Source organism: Salminus brasiliensis, chromosome 5 (genome assembly GCF_030463535.1).
Source record: "Salminus brasiliensis chromosome 5, fSalBra1.hap2, whole genome shotgun sequence".
NCBI lineage: Eukaryota > Metazoa > Chordata > Actinopteri > Characiformes > Bryconidae > Salminus > Salminus brasiliensis.
Window position 1 is genome coordinate 39,151,989 of NC_132882.1, and position 14,595 is coordinate 39,166,583.

At 37.9% G+C, this 14,595-nt stretch overlaps 1 protein-coding gene across 1 annotated transcript in view; it reads left to right on the forward strand.

The window, feature by feature from the left end:
- Positions 1-66: 66 nt before the first annotated feature.
- Positions 67-14,595, forward strand: part of rbbp8 (retinoblastoma binding protein 8) — a 17,201-nt gene continuing 2,672 nt past the window's right edge. Inside the window, 17 exon segments of the mRNA XM_072680303.1 lie at positions 67-93; positions 829-952; positions 1,860-1,902; positions 2,065-2,160; positions 2,711-2,805; positions 3,595-3,667; positions 3,749-3,919; positions 4,178-4,287; positions 4,582-4,652; positions 11,244-11,323; positions 11,453-11,756; positions 11,912-12,026; positions 12,639-12,709; positions 12,879-12,972; positions 13,779-13,955; positions 14,103-14,163; positions 14,254-14,335. Of these exon segments, the coding sequence (XP_072536404.1) occupies positions 847-952; positions 1,860-1,902; positions 2,065-2,160; positions 2,711-2,805; positions 3,595-3,667; positions 3,749-3,919; positions 4,178-4,287; positions 4,582-4,652; positions 11,244-11,323; positions 11,453-11,756; positions 11,912-12,026; positions 12,639-12,709; positions 12,879-12,972; positions 13,779-13,955; positions 14,103-14,163; positions 14,254-14,335 (1,749 nt within the window). The 5' untranslated portion in view covers positions 67-93; positions 829-846.

A 14,595-nucleotide genomic window follows, 5' to 3' on the forward strand; every position in this document is an offset into this window, starting at 1 on the left:
GACTGTTCTTTGTTGGTGAGTCATGCAACTTCAGGTCTGGCGCGCAATTCGTTTTGTTAGGCAGAGGACCTGGGTCTGGTAGCTAATATTTTGGTAAGAGTTTAAACTTTCACTGTGTATTTTTTTGATTGATATGTGATTTAATACGTAATTTAGACACAATCAGAAACATGCAAGGATGAATTAAGCATGTTTCCACAAGTTCCTTTATATAACGATGGTTAGCTGTTTGCCTGTGAGTGGTGGTTTAGATGCTGCCTTCAAGTCGTGTCGGAAAATCGTATTTTCGAGATGAGCGCACATGAACATCACCACAAAGTCGTATTTAGTAGTGGGAAACTCGGATTTTTCTACAATCCCCGATCTTTCGGATTGGGGGCGTGTCAATTACAACGCATATAGCTGTAGTTTTAGTTATTTAGCAGCAATAAATTTACACTGCAGTCTAAATATTTTAAGGGTTTACTCTCACCCAGATAGCTAGCTAGCAACATGCTACTGATGCTTCTTATTGAATAAAATTATTCACCTAATATTCATACTGTGCTCTGTTTTGTTACAGTGATAGCAAATATACTTGCTCTCTTTGGGCGACAGAAAAAAATTAACTAGCTAGCTACATTTCCCAGAGTGTCCCTGTTGATTCCGACCAAAACCACTTGAACACAAATCACATCGTCTTTACGAGCTCCAAAGTAAATCGGAACTTCCAATAAGGACTTAAAGGTACCAGACATCACAGGCATGTCTTATCTAAGTAGTTTAACATTTATGTATGTCCTCCAGCTTTCACACAGGTTGAATTCGTTGCCATCTCTGCCTTAACAGGGTGTATTCACTGACCAAATGACCATGAACAGTCCTCAGTTTAGTGGCACACCCGGCAATAACGAAGACCTCTTCCAGGATCTACTGAACCGCCTCAAGGAATGCCATGACTGTGTAGTTCAAGGTACAGGGTTCTGTGCACACTCCTCCACCTTTTCATTACAATAATATTACATTAGTGGTGGGCAGTTTTTTTTTTTTTAAATAAAGCAAGATATGACGATATCAAACGTTAGTATTAGGTTAGCATTCAAGTTAATGAAAACATGCTTTTTCTATGCCAGTGGTTTACAGACTTGATCGTGGAATACCACTTTTTTCTACAGATACCTTTTTTTATTTTATATTTATTTTTGTATATAAATACATTTTTTTCCCTCCTAAAATGGGATTCTCACACAGTCAGAAAACACATTCCCAGAATGGAAACGATTGGGCTAACATCGGCAGAAAATGCTGGAGCAGGAGGAGGAAAAACAATGATGAATCTGATCAAATAATATAACAAATCTAGTCTGAAATAGCATACATTCATATTATGTGATGGGAAGTTCCTGTAGGGATAGGAGAAAGAAAAAATGGCATTGCACTCTTGTAATTTAAGATGGCAGTAAATGGCACACAGTTATTAACTGTCAAGGCTTGGATACAATGAGAGAAGTGCACAAAGTAGAATAAAAAAACTACAAATTAACCCTTTTATACTAGGAACATTGTTATAATATGGGCATTAAATTGCACATTTAAATGGCTTTCTACTCTACCGATATACTGCTAAAATTGTATAACAGTGTCGATAACATGACACACTAGAATAGATGATACCCAGCCTCCTATTACAAGCACATACGTTGTGGTGTTTGTGGTGATAAAGATAGTTTGCTGTTGTATGTGTTAGGTAGAAGAAGGTTCTATACTAACACAGTCTGTTAGTGTTACATATCTTATAACATCCAGCGAGAGAAGGAGGTTGTGATAAAGCAGTATTTTATAGTATTTGTATTTTGAGTGACTAAAATGTTGTCTTGTAGGACTGCAGTCAAAGGTGAACAAACTGAAGAACGAACGTTGTCTGTAAGTGGGGGTTTAAAATGTTTTCCGTTTAAAGAGCTAAACAGATACTGTTGTTTATACTTGGCTTAAAAAACAACTTTGGATCTGATTGTATTGGTAACATTTATTGCTTCATGCAGTATTCTGTCCAATGATTATTGGGCTGGTTGTTGTCTTTGTTAGTGATGCACAAAAACTGGAGGAGTTCTATAACAGGAACCAGCAGTTACGTGAGCAGCAGAAAACCCTGCAAGAGGCTATCAGAATCCTTAAGGACAGGTATTTTGATTCATTTTAATCCATACGTGAACTCCATTTAGTATACTTTTTGCAGGAAATGCCTTTATTCAAATGTCTGTGTGAAATCGGTTCACACACTTGATTTATAAAATGATCACCATTTGGGGAAGTTTATAAATTCTGTAATGATTTATTAAATTCAGAATCTGATTTGAAATTATGCTGTGGTGTCTCAATTTGATATATTTTTCAAACTTAGAAAAATTAAGGAGTGTCAAGAAGTGTCTTATGTGAGCATGTTAATGTGACCCTTGTTTTTTTTATTTTTTATTAGAGCATTCATATATTCACCTTTTATAATGTTCAGTGTTCAAAAAAAAAGCCAACACCCAATCCTATGCACTAAATAACATGTAAAAAGGCCAACGTGTGAGTGTTTATTTTCAGTCATTTTACTTTTTCGTCTTCGTCCGCTACATGCATGGTTTGCCCATAATTTAGTTTGCACTTTGTGTTCTCTCTGGGTGACTGTATGCACCAAACCTGTATATGTGAGTAGTTCTTCTTGTAATAAACATCTTTTTGCTAGATTACAATCCGGTCCTTGTGATCGCTGCAAAGAAAGAGAGAAGCAGATGAAAACCACACATGAAAAACAAGATATATCGCTCATCAGTGAACTCGGTGAGTATAGAAAGCCACACTTTCTAATGGGTGTGTCTTAGACCTCATTTGTCAGTGTATATATTATACATTGTAGCTTAAAGTAATTTCTGAACTGCTTGTTGTTGCTGATCATAGAATCACACCACAGTTTTACAGAGTAGTTCTCTGAATTATCTGAGTTACTGTGCTGCTTTTCCAGCAGCTCGAACCTTTGGCCATTCTTCATTGATTTCTCTCATCAGTGAGGTTTTTCCTTCCTCAGAATTGACGCTTACTTAATGTCTCTTCTTTTTCAGAATTCTAGACACTGTTGTACTGAAAATCTCAGATCATCAATTATAATAATATTCATATCAACCAGTTTGGTACCAACAGTCATTCCACACTTAAAATCACTGAAATCACATTTTTGCCCTATTCTAATGGTTTATGTGAACATTACCTGAAGCTGCTGTCCTGCGTCTGATTGATTTTATGCATTGCACTGTATGTATATGTATGTGTATGTACATGTTTGTGTTTTTATGTGAAGTAAAAAGCGGTTCTATTTTTTTAAATTCTTCTTCTTATTATTATTATTTCTTTTTTTTATTAAACTTCTAGTACTGTCTACTACTAGTACATATTTTGCTGCATGTCACACGATTGCAGCAGAAAACCTGTTAATTCAAAACACAATTCTAAAGTAATCTTTTAGGAATTAATGGACGCAACATTATTGTATATAGTATTTCTGTTGAAATGTGTATTTTGTTCTAACTGTCATTGTTTTACAGTTGTGTGGTTTGGTATTTTTTTCTTGTTTAGAGGCTGAGAGAAAAATTCTTAAGGAAGAGAACAGAAAGCTCAGTCATGAGCTGAACCAGATACGGACACATGGGTGAGCGAAATGGACAAGTACACACCTCATCTGGTTTACAAAGACACAATTCTAGTTCTGAGTTTGTTTGTGTATGTGTAGTTTACAGCAGACATCATTCTCAGAGCCAGAGGAAGGCATGATCCCAGACTCTCCACTGCAGCCTATGTCCTTTTCTGTGGTCAGCAAGTTAAAGCGAAAGAGAGATTGCAGCCACATTCGCTATGCTGAGCATCTGCATTCACAGCCACTACCTGGTTAGTCCTACAGAAAATGCATGCAAATTCACCTCATGGACCTGACTTTTCACGTTTAGCAAAAAGTCCACAACTACCGGCTGACATTTTAAAGCTAAGGTGTTCTGTCTCTTTAATCTCTTTTGGTTCATATAAATGATTAATTCATCAGGTAAACAGAACAGTTTCTGCTGTTTCTACATCTGTGTGCTTGGAATCTTACAAACTCACTCATCAGTCATGTCTTTTAAAGTTGTTTAGTTTTTTTAAAAACTGTGAATCCTGTGTTGCGCATCTCTCAGCAATTGTGTTCTATAGATGTTCAAAAAAGTGAACCGTCAAACATCAGTAGCAGAGCTACGCTTGTACCGGAGACATGTGACCTGGATGTATTGTGTTTTAGAAGTAAGTAAATGCCTCCTGATGAAACAATGGCTGTTATGATTCAGCTAAGCCCGCCTCACATTCCTTTTCTTTTTATACCTGACGAGGTGAGGGAAAAGGCTAAACTGGACAAATATGGGAAATAAGTCAAACTTAAAATCTGAGAATGGCCTAAATGTCATATATTTATGTAAAATGTTATTTATAAAGTGTTTCATTTAAAATCACTAAAATATATTTGTTTTTTTTGTTTTTTTTATCAAAATCAATGCATCACTCCCTTTATAATCTCAGTGTCTAATCTGTGTCTTTTAGAGGACAATTTAAGGACTAGTGGCCGAACTGTAGTGGCAGAAACATGTCAGTTAGACCTGTCTGCTGAGCAGGTAAGTCATATTCTTTTTGCTAGTTGCTGCTAAACTGCAAGACATTAATGTTTGTTTTCAAGAACCAGTATATGTTATGGTAAATTTTTTTTATATAAGTTAAAAAATGTCCTGCATTCTGTTAAAACATATTGTTGTAAGTGATGACGTTACTTCTGACTAGACATAATTATTATTACCAAAATAATTCACTTCTTTTGGATTAAACATTAAAACATTAAACAACCACATACACACCAGTGAAACACACACAATGGACAGTGAGCGGCATTGCTGCAGCGCCCAGCAAACATCCACCAATTTATCTAGAATTGTGATTGATCAAAATGCTCACCGCAAACTATAAAAAAACCAAAACTAATAATAATAAAAAAAAGTAAAGTAAGATTGGTTAAGATTGATTGAGCTCTATTGCTTATTGTTATTATTATAAACATCAATGATTTACAGACAGATCTTTATGGCTTGAAAGGGATTTCACTAGTGGGCAGGGTGTATGCTAGTGGGTCAGTGATGCTGCTTATTCTTATTCAACACCAGAGCTCGGGGCATTCCATCCCCTTCCCTTTTCTTCTAATGAGCTGCAGCGGCTGCACTGTGTGTCTCCCATGTGCGCCTTATGTTTGTATACAAAACACTTAAGGGTTTTTTTTTTTTTTTTAAATATATAAATCAAGTCAAGTCAAATTTATTTGTATAGCGCTTTTTACAACTGTTGTCATCACAAAGCAGCTTTACATAATTAGTACTTAATAAAGAACAGAGACAGAGAAGAAAGAAGGAATAACATGAAGCGTCAAAGACCCCCGTGAGCAAGCCAACGGCGACAGTGGCAAGGAAAAACTCCCTCAGAGCTGGAGGAAGAAACCTTGGGAGGAACCAAGGCTCACAAAGGGGACCCATCCTCCTCTGGCCAGACTGTTTTAAACATTAATGATAAAAATTACCAAAGCAGATACAACAGAAAGTTAATAGTGGTGATATTAATAGTGTCAGACAGGCACGAGTCCATCTAGGTTTCAGCACGGCCACCAAACAGGCAGCAGCAGCTGGCGGGTGAGCCATGGGTGGTGGCGGGTTGGGGGGGGACCCGCTGGCCGGACTGGTAGGTGGCAGCTGGTTAGATGCAGGTAGAGGGGACCTCAGCGGGCAATCTTCCTGCAGATCGGGCTGGGTGGCCATTTACTTGGGGAAGGTAAAGAGAGAGAAGTTAGTTCTAAGAGGAATTTTATGGAGTGCAGAGAATGTTGAGAATCAGCATCTTGGTATGTCTGATGACTCCGGCAGGTCTGATTATCACAGCATAATTAAAAGGAGAGAGCCAGAAGGTAACACGGACACGGGCGTACCCTGAGAACACCAGCATCTATCTGCTCCACCGTCAACAAACCTGAGTGATCGCGTGTAAGCAGCGAGGCGACAGCTCCAGCATCTCAGTGTACTACAATTCCCTGGGTCCGCGAACCCCTGGACCTGCAGCCCTTATCTAAGAAACATTAATTACCAAAAGCTAAACTAAACATATAAGTTTTCAGCTTAGATTTAAAGATTAAGACTGTGTCTGAGTCCTGAACATTATCTGGAAGGTTATTCCAGAGCTGGGGGGTTTTATAAGAAAAGGCTCTTCCCCCTGCTGAGGTTTTCTGAATTTTGGGAACGCGTAAGAGGCCAGCACCCTGAGATCTAAGTAGTCTTGATGGTTCGTAATATACTATAAGATCCTGCAGGTACTCAGGAGCGAGGCCATGTAGGGCTTTATATGTTAATAAAAGAATTTTGTATTCGATACGGAATTTAACTGGGAGCCAATGAAGTGCTGATAGAACTGGACTGATATGGTCAAATTTTCTAGTTTTAGTAAGGACCCTGGCTGCAGCATTTTGCACCAGCTGAAGTTTATTGAGGTTCCTGTTGGAACAACCTGACAGTAGTGCATTACAGTAATCTGGCCTTGAGGTAAGAAAAGCATGTACTAGCTTTTCTGCGTCTTGTAGTGATAAGGAGTTTCTTAGTTTGGAGATGTTCCTAAGCTGCATAAAGGCTGTTCTACTAATATTAGCTATATGTTGCTCAAATGATAAATCTGAGTCGAATGTGACGCCAAGATTTTTAGCTGCTAAACCAGGAATGATAGAAGAATCAGCCAAGTCTAACATTAAGTCTGATAGTTTATTTCTAGAGTCTTTTGGACCTAAAAGGAGAACTTCGGTTTTGTCACTGTTGAGGAGAAGGAAGTTATGTGACATCCAGAGTTTTATATCCTTTACACAGTCCTCCATTTTCTGTAGTCTAAATTTATCGTCAGGTTTGGCTGATATATAGAGCTGTGTGTCATCTGCATAGAAATGGAAATTAACGCCATGTCTGCTTATAACTGAGCCCAGTGGTAACATGTATAGTATAAATAATAGTGGTCCTAAAATCGAGCCTTGCGGAACTCCATATCTTACTTCTGCGTAGTTTGAGGATAAATCATTTATCTTTACAAATTGGAAGCGTCCCGTTAGATATGATTGGAACCATGATAGGGCTGTCCCTGTGATTCCAACCATTTTCTCTAATCTTTCTAGTAATATAGAATGATCTATTGTATCAAAGGCTGCACTAAGGTCTAGTAGGACTAATAAAGATACGTAGCCTTGATCAGAGGCAAGAAGGAGATCATTCGTAATCTTCACTAGGGCTGTCTCTGTGCTGTGATTGAGTCTAAATCCAGACTGGAATTTTTCATACATGTAATTTTTACTCAGGTATAAGCAGAGTTGTTGGGCCACAGCTTTTTCTAATATCTTAGATACGAATGTTAAGTTTGAGATGGGTCTATAATTATATAATACGCTAGGATCAAGATTTGGTTTCTTGATTAAAGGTTTTATAACTGCTATTTTAAGGGTTTGGGGTACATGCCCAAGGCTAAGGGATGAATTTACAATTGTTAAAAGAGGTCCGATTATAATTGGGAGAATTTCTTTTAGCAATTTAGAGGGAATCGGGTCGAGTGTACATGTTGTACAATTAGCTGAGGATATAATTTTTTCTAGTTCAGGCTGTGGAAGTGGGTAGAAGGCTTCCAGCCTTTGTTTTGTTCTAAAGCAACTACATCAGGTGACGGCCATGTTTGATTTAATAAGCAGGGTTGGATTTGTTGTCTAATATTTTCTATTTTATTATTAAAATAGTCCATAAAAACATGACTAGTTAAAGATGTTGGGATCTGGGGTTGAGTATCTGCCTGGCTTTTAGTAAGTTTAGAGATCTCATTAAAAATAACTCTGGGATTGTTTTTGTTTTTCTCGATCAGCGAGGCCAGATACATTGAGCGAGCTTTGAGTGCCTTTCTATATTGACTAAGGCTGTCCTTCCACGCAGAATGGAACACCTCTAGTTTGGTCGTCCGCCATTTACGCTCTAGTTAGTTTGTTTTAAGGTACGAGTTTGATCACTGTACCACGGTGCGAGCCTTTTTTGCCTCATCATTTTATTTTTGAACGGTGCTACTTTGTCTAAGGTTGATCGGAGGGTATTCTCTAGATCGTTTGTTAATTTAACGAGCTCCGTTTGGTCTGACGGAGTGTAAGCTAAGGTCGATATGGGTGGGAGATTTTTAGTAAACTGTACAGCTGTCATTGGTGTTATTGTGCGCTTTAGGCAGTGTTGGGGAGAAGAATTTACATTTTGCCTAAGATGTAGCTCAAAGGAGATTAGATAATGATCTGATATTACTGAGCTTTGAGGTAGAATATTTAGCTGATCAATGCTAACACCCAGGGTCAGGACTAAATCTAGGGTATGATTACAGTAATGTGTGGGTCCAGTTATGTTTTGTATAATGCCAACAGAATCTAAAATTGATACAAACGCCTTTGTTAATGGATCGTCTGCTTTTTCAAAGTGAATATTAAAATCTCCTACTATTATAACTTTGTCACTGCACACTGCCAAGTCTGCAGAAAAATTACTGAATTCTTTTAAAAATTCAGAGTAGGGCCCTGGAGGCCTATAAATATTAATCAGTGAGAAAACATTTTTATTTGTGGCCGGATTTGATATATTAATGTAGATAAGCTCAAAAGAAGTGAAGGTGTTACAGTGTTTTTGAATAATCTCTAGTGTATTCTGGTAGATTATGCATACTCCACCTCCTCTGCCTGATAATCTAGGGCTATGTACATATTTATAACCTGTGGGGGTGGCTTCATTTAGAGCTATATATTGATCAGGTCTAATCCAGGTTTTGGTTAGGCAGAAAACATCTAGTTTCTGATCACATATAATTTCATTTACGATCACTGCTTTTGAGGTTAGTGATCTAATGTTAAGTAGACCGAGCTTTAGGTCTGAGGTGCTGCTGTTATCGTTGAAATAAGAGATTTTAACACTGATTAAATTATTAAAACGAGCTGATCTAGATGTTCTATGTTTGGGTTTAATTCGGGGCACAGACACAGTCTCAATACAGTGAAACCTGGGTGACGCCTCAAAGCAGCTTGCAGACGGTCGGTTTAGCCTGTCTGTCTGCGGCCTGGTCTCGGCTCTGGATTGTCAGCAGTCCTTTACACTCCTCTGCCGACTAACTAGCAGACTATGGGCTATGCTGCACGAAAGTAAGGCAGCACCCTCCCGCGTGGGGTGGACGCCATCCCTACCTAAAAAACCAGGCTTGCCCTCAAACTTTAACCAATTATCTATGAAGCCCACATGATTTTCCTAATAAATCTAATCAGCTTTGTCTCTTGGGCTCCCTCATCACTTGTATCATTCCAACGCTTGTTTGATTGGATGGTGGAAGCTGTTAATTTAACGTACTGTACAACCATTAGCTTACAACCCCTAAAATGGCTTCAAGCACATTCTTTTGGTGAAACACATATGTGCTGCAGCTAGCTGGTCTTCGCTGCACACATTCATCAGATTTTATTGGCTGGTTGTTGCACTGCTTCCGACTCAGAAAGCATGGAATACAGGAGTTGGCTACATCTTTACCATAGTGAGATACTGAACAAATGATAAAAAAAGAACTGCGTTGCACCTGCTTACATAGGCACTTATCACTGCTGTGATTGTTCTGTCAGCTAGCTTCACCTTTGTGGTTGGTCACATGGGGGTGTTTCCTTACACTTGATTCAGAGAACCTTGCGGTTTTTACTTTCCTGCACGGTGCAGTTCCATGATTTTAGATTTTTAGATATACTGAAGTTGGTATAGATGGTGGCGACATCTCTAGTATCTCAGTATACTACAATTCCCTGTGTCCATGAACCCCTGGACTTGCAACCAGATGGGTTTTCAGCCTAGATTTAAAGATTGAGACTGTAATTTGAAGATAAATCTTTTATTTTTACGAACTGATAGCGTTCAGTTAGATATGATTTGAACCACGATAGGGCTGATCATATGATTCCAACCATGTTCTTTTTCTAGTAGAATAGTGTGATCTATATAGTGTGGCTGCAACGAGGTCAAGTAGGGCTAATAAAAATATAGGCTTGATCAGAGGCAAGAAGATCATTTGTAATCTTTACTGGGGCTGTCTCCGTGCTATGATGGGATCTAAATCCAGATTGGAATTTTTCATACATGGCATTCTTACTTGGGTATAATCAGAGTTGTTTGGTCACAGCCTTTTCTAATATCTTGGAAATAAATGTTAATTTGGAGATGGGTTTGTAATTAGACAATACACTAGGATCAACATTTGGTTTATTGTATATTGTATTATAAGGTTTTTTTTTAAGGGTTATGGGTACATGCCCTAAGCTAAGGGATGAATTTACTATTGTTAAAGAGGTCTGGTTATAATTGGCAGTATTTCTTAAAGTAATTTTGAGGGAATTGGGTTGAGTGTACAGTTTATGCAATTTGCTGAGGAAATATTTTTTTTCTAATTCTGGTCGTGCAAGTGGGTAGAAGGCTTTCAGCCTTTGTTCTATTACCAGGTTATGTTCTAAAGCAGCTACACCAGGTGACAGTAATGTTTGATTTAATAAGGAGGTTTGAATTTCTTGTCTAATTTTTTCCTTTTTTTTTTTAATTAAATAGTCCATAAAACATAACTACTGGAATGTGGGGTGAAGTATCTGACTGGCTTTTAGTAAGTTTAGAGATCTCACTAAAAAGTACTCTTTTGTTATTCTTGATCAGTGAGGCCAAATACACTGAGCGAGCTTTAATGAGTACCTTTCTATTTTCACTAAGGCTGTCCTTCCAGGCAGAGTGGAACACCTTTAGTTTGGTTGTCCACCATTTCCGCAGTGTGAGCTTTTTTTGCCTTGTCATTTTACATTTAAGCTGTGCCACTTTGTGGTATTTTCTAGACAGTTTGGTAATCTATGTAGCTCTGTTTAGTCTGACGGAGTGTAAGCTAAGGTCAATAGGTCTGGGAGGTTTTCAGTAAACTGTAAAGGGTTATCCCAGCTGTCAGCCCCCAGCTGTCAGCTCAACATGTGTTGGTTTATGTCATAAAGCAGTATGTCCTAATTGTCCTAATTGAGTTATATTAAAAGTTCCATCATTTTGCTGTGAGATTTATTGGGAGGTCAGAAATCCTATTTCTTGACTGTTCCTTTAACTTATCTAATCATTTCCCTTCAGGACTTTGAAGATAATGAAGGTTCTCAGACTTTACTACACATTGTATCTAAGCAAGTATGGAGAGAAGAGGATTCCACTGTGTAAGTACACTTTGCCAAATTCTACCTGACCACTAATTGCAAGTGTTCAAGCTTGTTAAACATTACATTGTAATGCTTTTACAGTGTATATTTTTAAAATATTTTCTTTCATATATTTTCTTTCGCCAGATTGTCATCATCTGATGCAGGTAATGCAAGAAGCATTGTCCCTAAATGCAGTGACTCTCCATCCAATTTGCAAGGTGTTGCATCTCCTCCCAAGAGCCAAATACAAGAGGCTTCCAGCTGCAATCCTTGCCGTATGCCTCTAAAACATCTGTTCTCGTCTGAATACAAAAGCAATAGATTTAACCTCACAGAAGGAGGGAAACGAAAGCACATATATATCTCTCCTCCATCTGGCAGTTGTCTGATGGCCAAAGAACAGGATATTCAGAGGAACCATGACTGCCTAAAGTCTTCACAGAAACAGGTTAATCCTCAGGTAAGCCGCAGTGTGCTAGAGGTAGTGTAGTGATGTAGGTATTAAACCAACAAGCTTGTTCATAATGTGCAGGTATATAACCTGCTTGTTACTTGGTATCACTTTTGGTGTTTCTTAGTGTTTATGGTGTTTTCTTATTAAAGCAACGGCTTTTTAAGGTACCATGTGAACGCAAAAGTTGGGAGCCAGAAAAAGCTATGCCCAATCATCTTTCTCCTTGCAAGAATCTCACCCTGAACCAGAATTGTAGCCCTCTGGGTATGTTTGTATTACCTTTTTGTGATCCTATTGCACAAAAGAAGTATTTGGCTTATTTTATATATATATGTGTGTGTATGAGAGATGGATATATGGACCATGTAGCTGTATAGTTAATATAGTTCATTTAACATTGATTTTGCCACGTTGATAACATGGAGAATTCGAAAATGAAAGTGAACTCAGTTTCAGACCAGTTACAAATTAGTTTGTTCTGTGAGCATCCAGGCCAACCTTTCTGTTTTGACAATCAAGCTTTACAGTTGTGCACAGTAAGAATATATTTGTAGGTTGTCAGTGGTTTTAAAACCAGCTTTAACAACTTTAAAACCAGCGTGATTGATTTTGTTTTACTTTTGTTGTCTAGCACTGGTCTGTTTTAAGAGAAGAATTAAGGATTTTCCCCACCAAATAAGATAACAAAATCAATTGTAGTCATAGAGCCTAACTCACAAAAGCAAGGTGTTTTCTAGTTGAGGTACTTGAAAATCCAATCTTTTTAAAATATGTTTTTTGACCAACCTGTGACAGTTTTGTCAATTTAAGATTAGGCTCATTCAGTAGCACATTGTTATTAAAATAAAGATGTTTTTGTTTGTTTGTTTGTTTTAGATCAGAACTGGAGTATGGACCCAGGAGCTGCTCTGTCACAGTATGGTACAGATAGCTCCCCTCATCCAGAGGTAATGTAATGCAACCGTTATATTGTATTTTACTTCACATTTTATAATGGGCATTCAACTAGTGCTCTTTAGTATTAGCCAGTTAAACTGTTATTAACTTTGCAAACATTATTACTCTGTATCACCGTTATTATGCCATCCACAATTTTTTTTCCCCTCGTTCTCGCAGCCTAGAGTAGAGGCAGAGACTGTAGACATGGACTGCACATATGTGAGTCATAGCCTGCTGGTACGCAGCCGAAAGCAGACTGACCGTATTACAGGTACTATGTCCAAATGGAGTTTTTCAAATTTTTTTATGAATGAGTACTCTCATATTCTATTTTGATTAATAATTTGGTCCTGACCACCTATGTTGCCCGTGCGTCTGTGTCAACTCGATTCCTTCCAACCTGCCCAGTTTTCTCCTTATTTCTTATCTACTTTTTCTACTTTTCTACCCGCGTTCTATCACAATACCACATATAAAGTATAATTATTTTCTAAAATACTATGATCTTACTAACCTTGTACTTTCAGTGCAGCTCCAGTGCGTCACTAATGGTGTGTTGAGTTTACTTACACTAGCAGTGGTTAAACGCTTGTGATTTTGTTGCAGTCAACAGATCTGCTGTTTGGTAGATATTGCAATATGAAATGGGATTATAATGGAGCGGAGTTGGAGGCAGTGTGTATTGGACATATCGTATGAAGTCTACCCAGCGGTGCATCATACCTCTGTTTTGTATAAACCTGTTCTTGCAGATTTTGCAATTATTTTTTTTTTGCTTTCACACAATTAAAGTAACATAGAGACCTGATCTGAACTTTCATTCATAAACCTTTATTCACTGATTCATTTACTTAATAGTCTGTACATTTAATAACAATAACAACAATTCCATTTAAAGTTATTTACTGATGAGAATTAAGGCAACCATATTAATGACTTAAATAAGGCTAAGCTTTCGAAAACTAGAGAAACGACTACCAATGCAATGAATGAGTTCTCAGTCGTCAGATTTAAATTCAAGCCAGCACTAAAAAACAGCCAGAAAATGAACCCAAAGCTATTTTCTTGTTTTCACAGGAATCGGGCAGAAGGCTAATGATAGCTTGGCGAACATCTTTGATATGACTGGTCAAGGGGAGTATGAGTCCTGTCCTCAAGATGAGATGTCTGTCTTAGAGCATGATTATAGTCATGACGAAGAGGAAGACCAAGGTGAAGAGCATGGGAAGGATGAAAGTCATGGGATTATTGAAGGTTTACATTCACTCTACATTTTGTTTTAAATTATATGTGGGACAGCGGTTGTAACTGTACTAGCATCTATGGCAAGACTATGGAAATCCTACTAATAACTTTATTTTAAGAGAGTAGAGTAAGAGAGTAATTTTTTTTCCCCCACAGGACAGTTTTGTACAGCCTCAACACAAGTAGGAGATGAGACCCCTGGAGATACTACTAAGAAGTGAGATCTGCTTATGTGTACAGTGTTAATAAGCTTTAAAATCGTTGCTGAGTAATACTACATTTTTCCATTCTGTCTTGCTATGAACAGGTCTATTGCATGTGTTGAAGTTGTACGCAAGAAAAATGAGCGGCGAAAGCTTCAAGGCCACACATGCAAAGAGTGTGAGATTGTAAGTGTTTTTTATCGTTCTTTTAAACTTGACTTTGTAAAACACCATCCCTTTTGGTGGGCTTATGAATAATTTTGAGCTCTTCTCTTGCACAGAAGCTGCATAGCATCAGATATAATAGCTTTGTTTTTTGCACAGAATCAAGTACATTCATTATATTTTGTCATTATTCTTGATTGGTTAGTGCTGTTGCTGTCCTTTTAGTGTTCCCATCGACCATGGTGTGGTGTTGGCTAGCTGAAGAGATTAAAGCCAGTCAG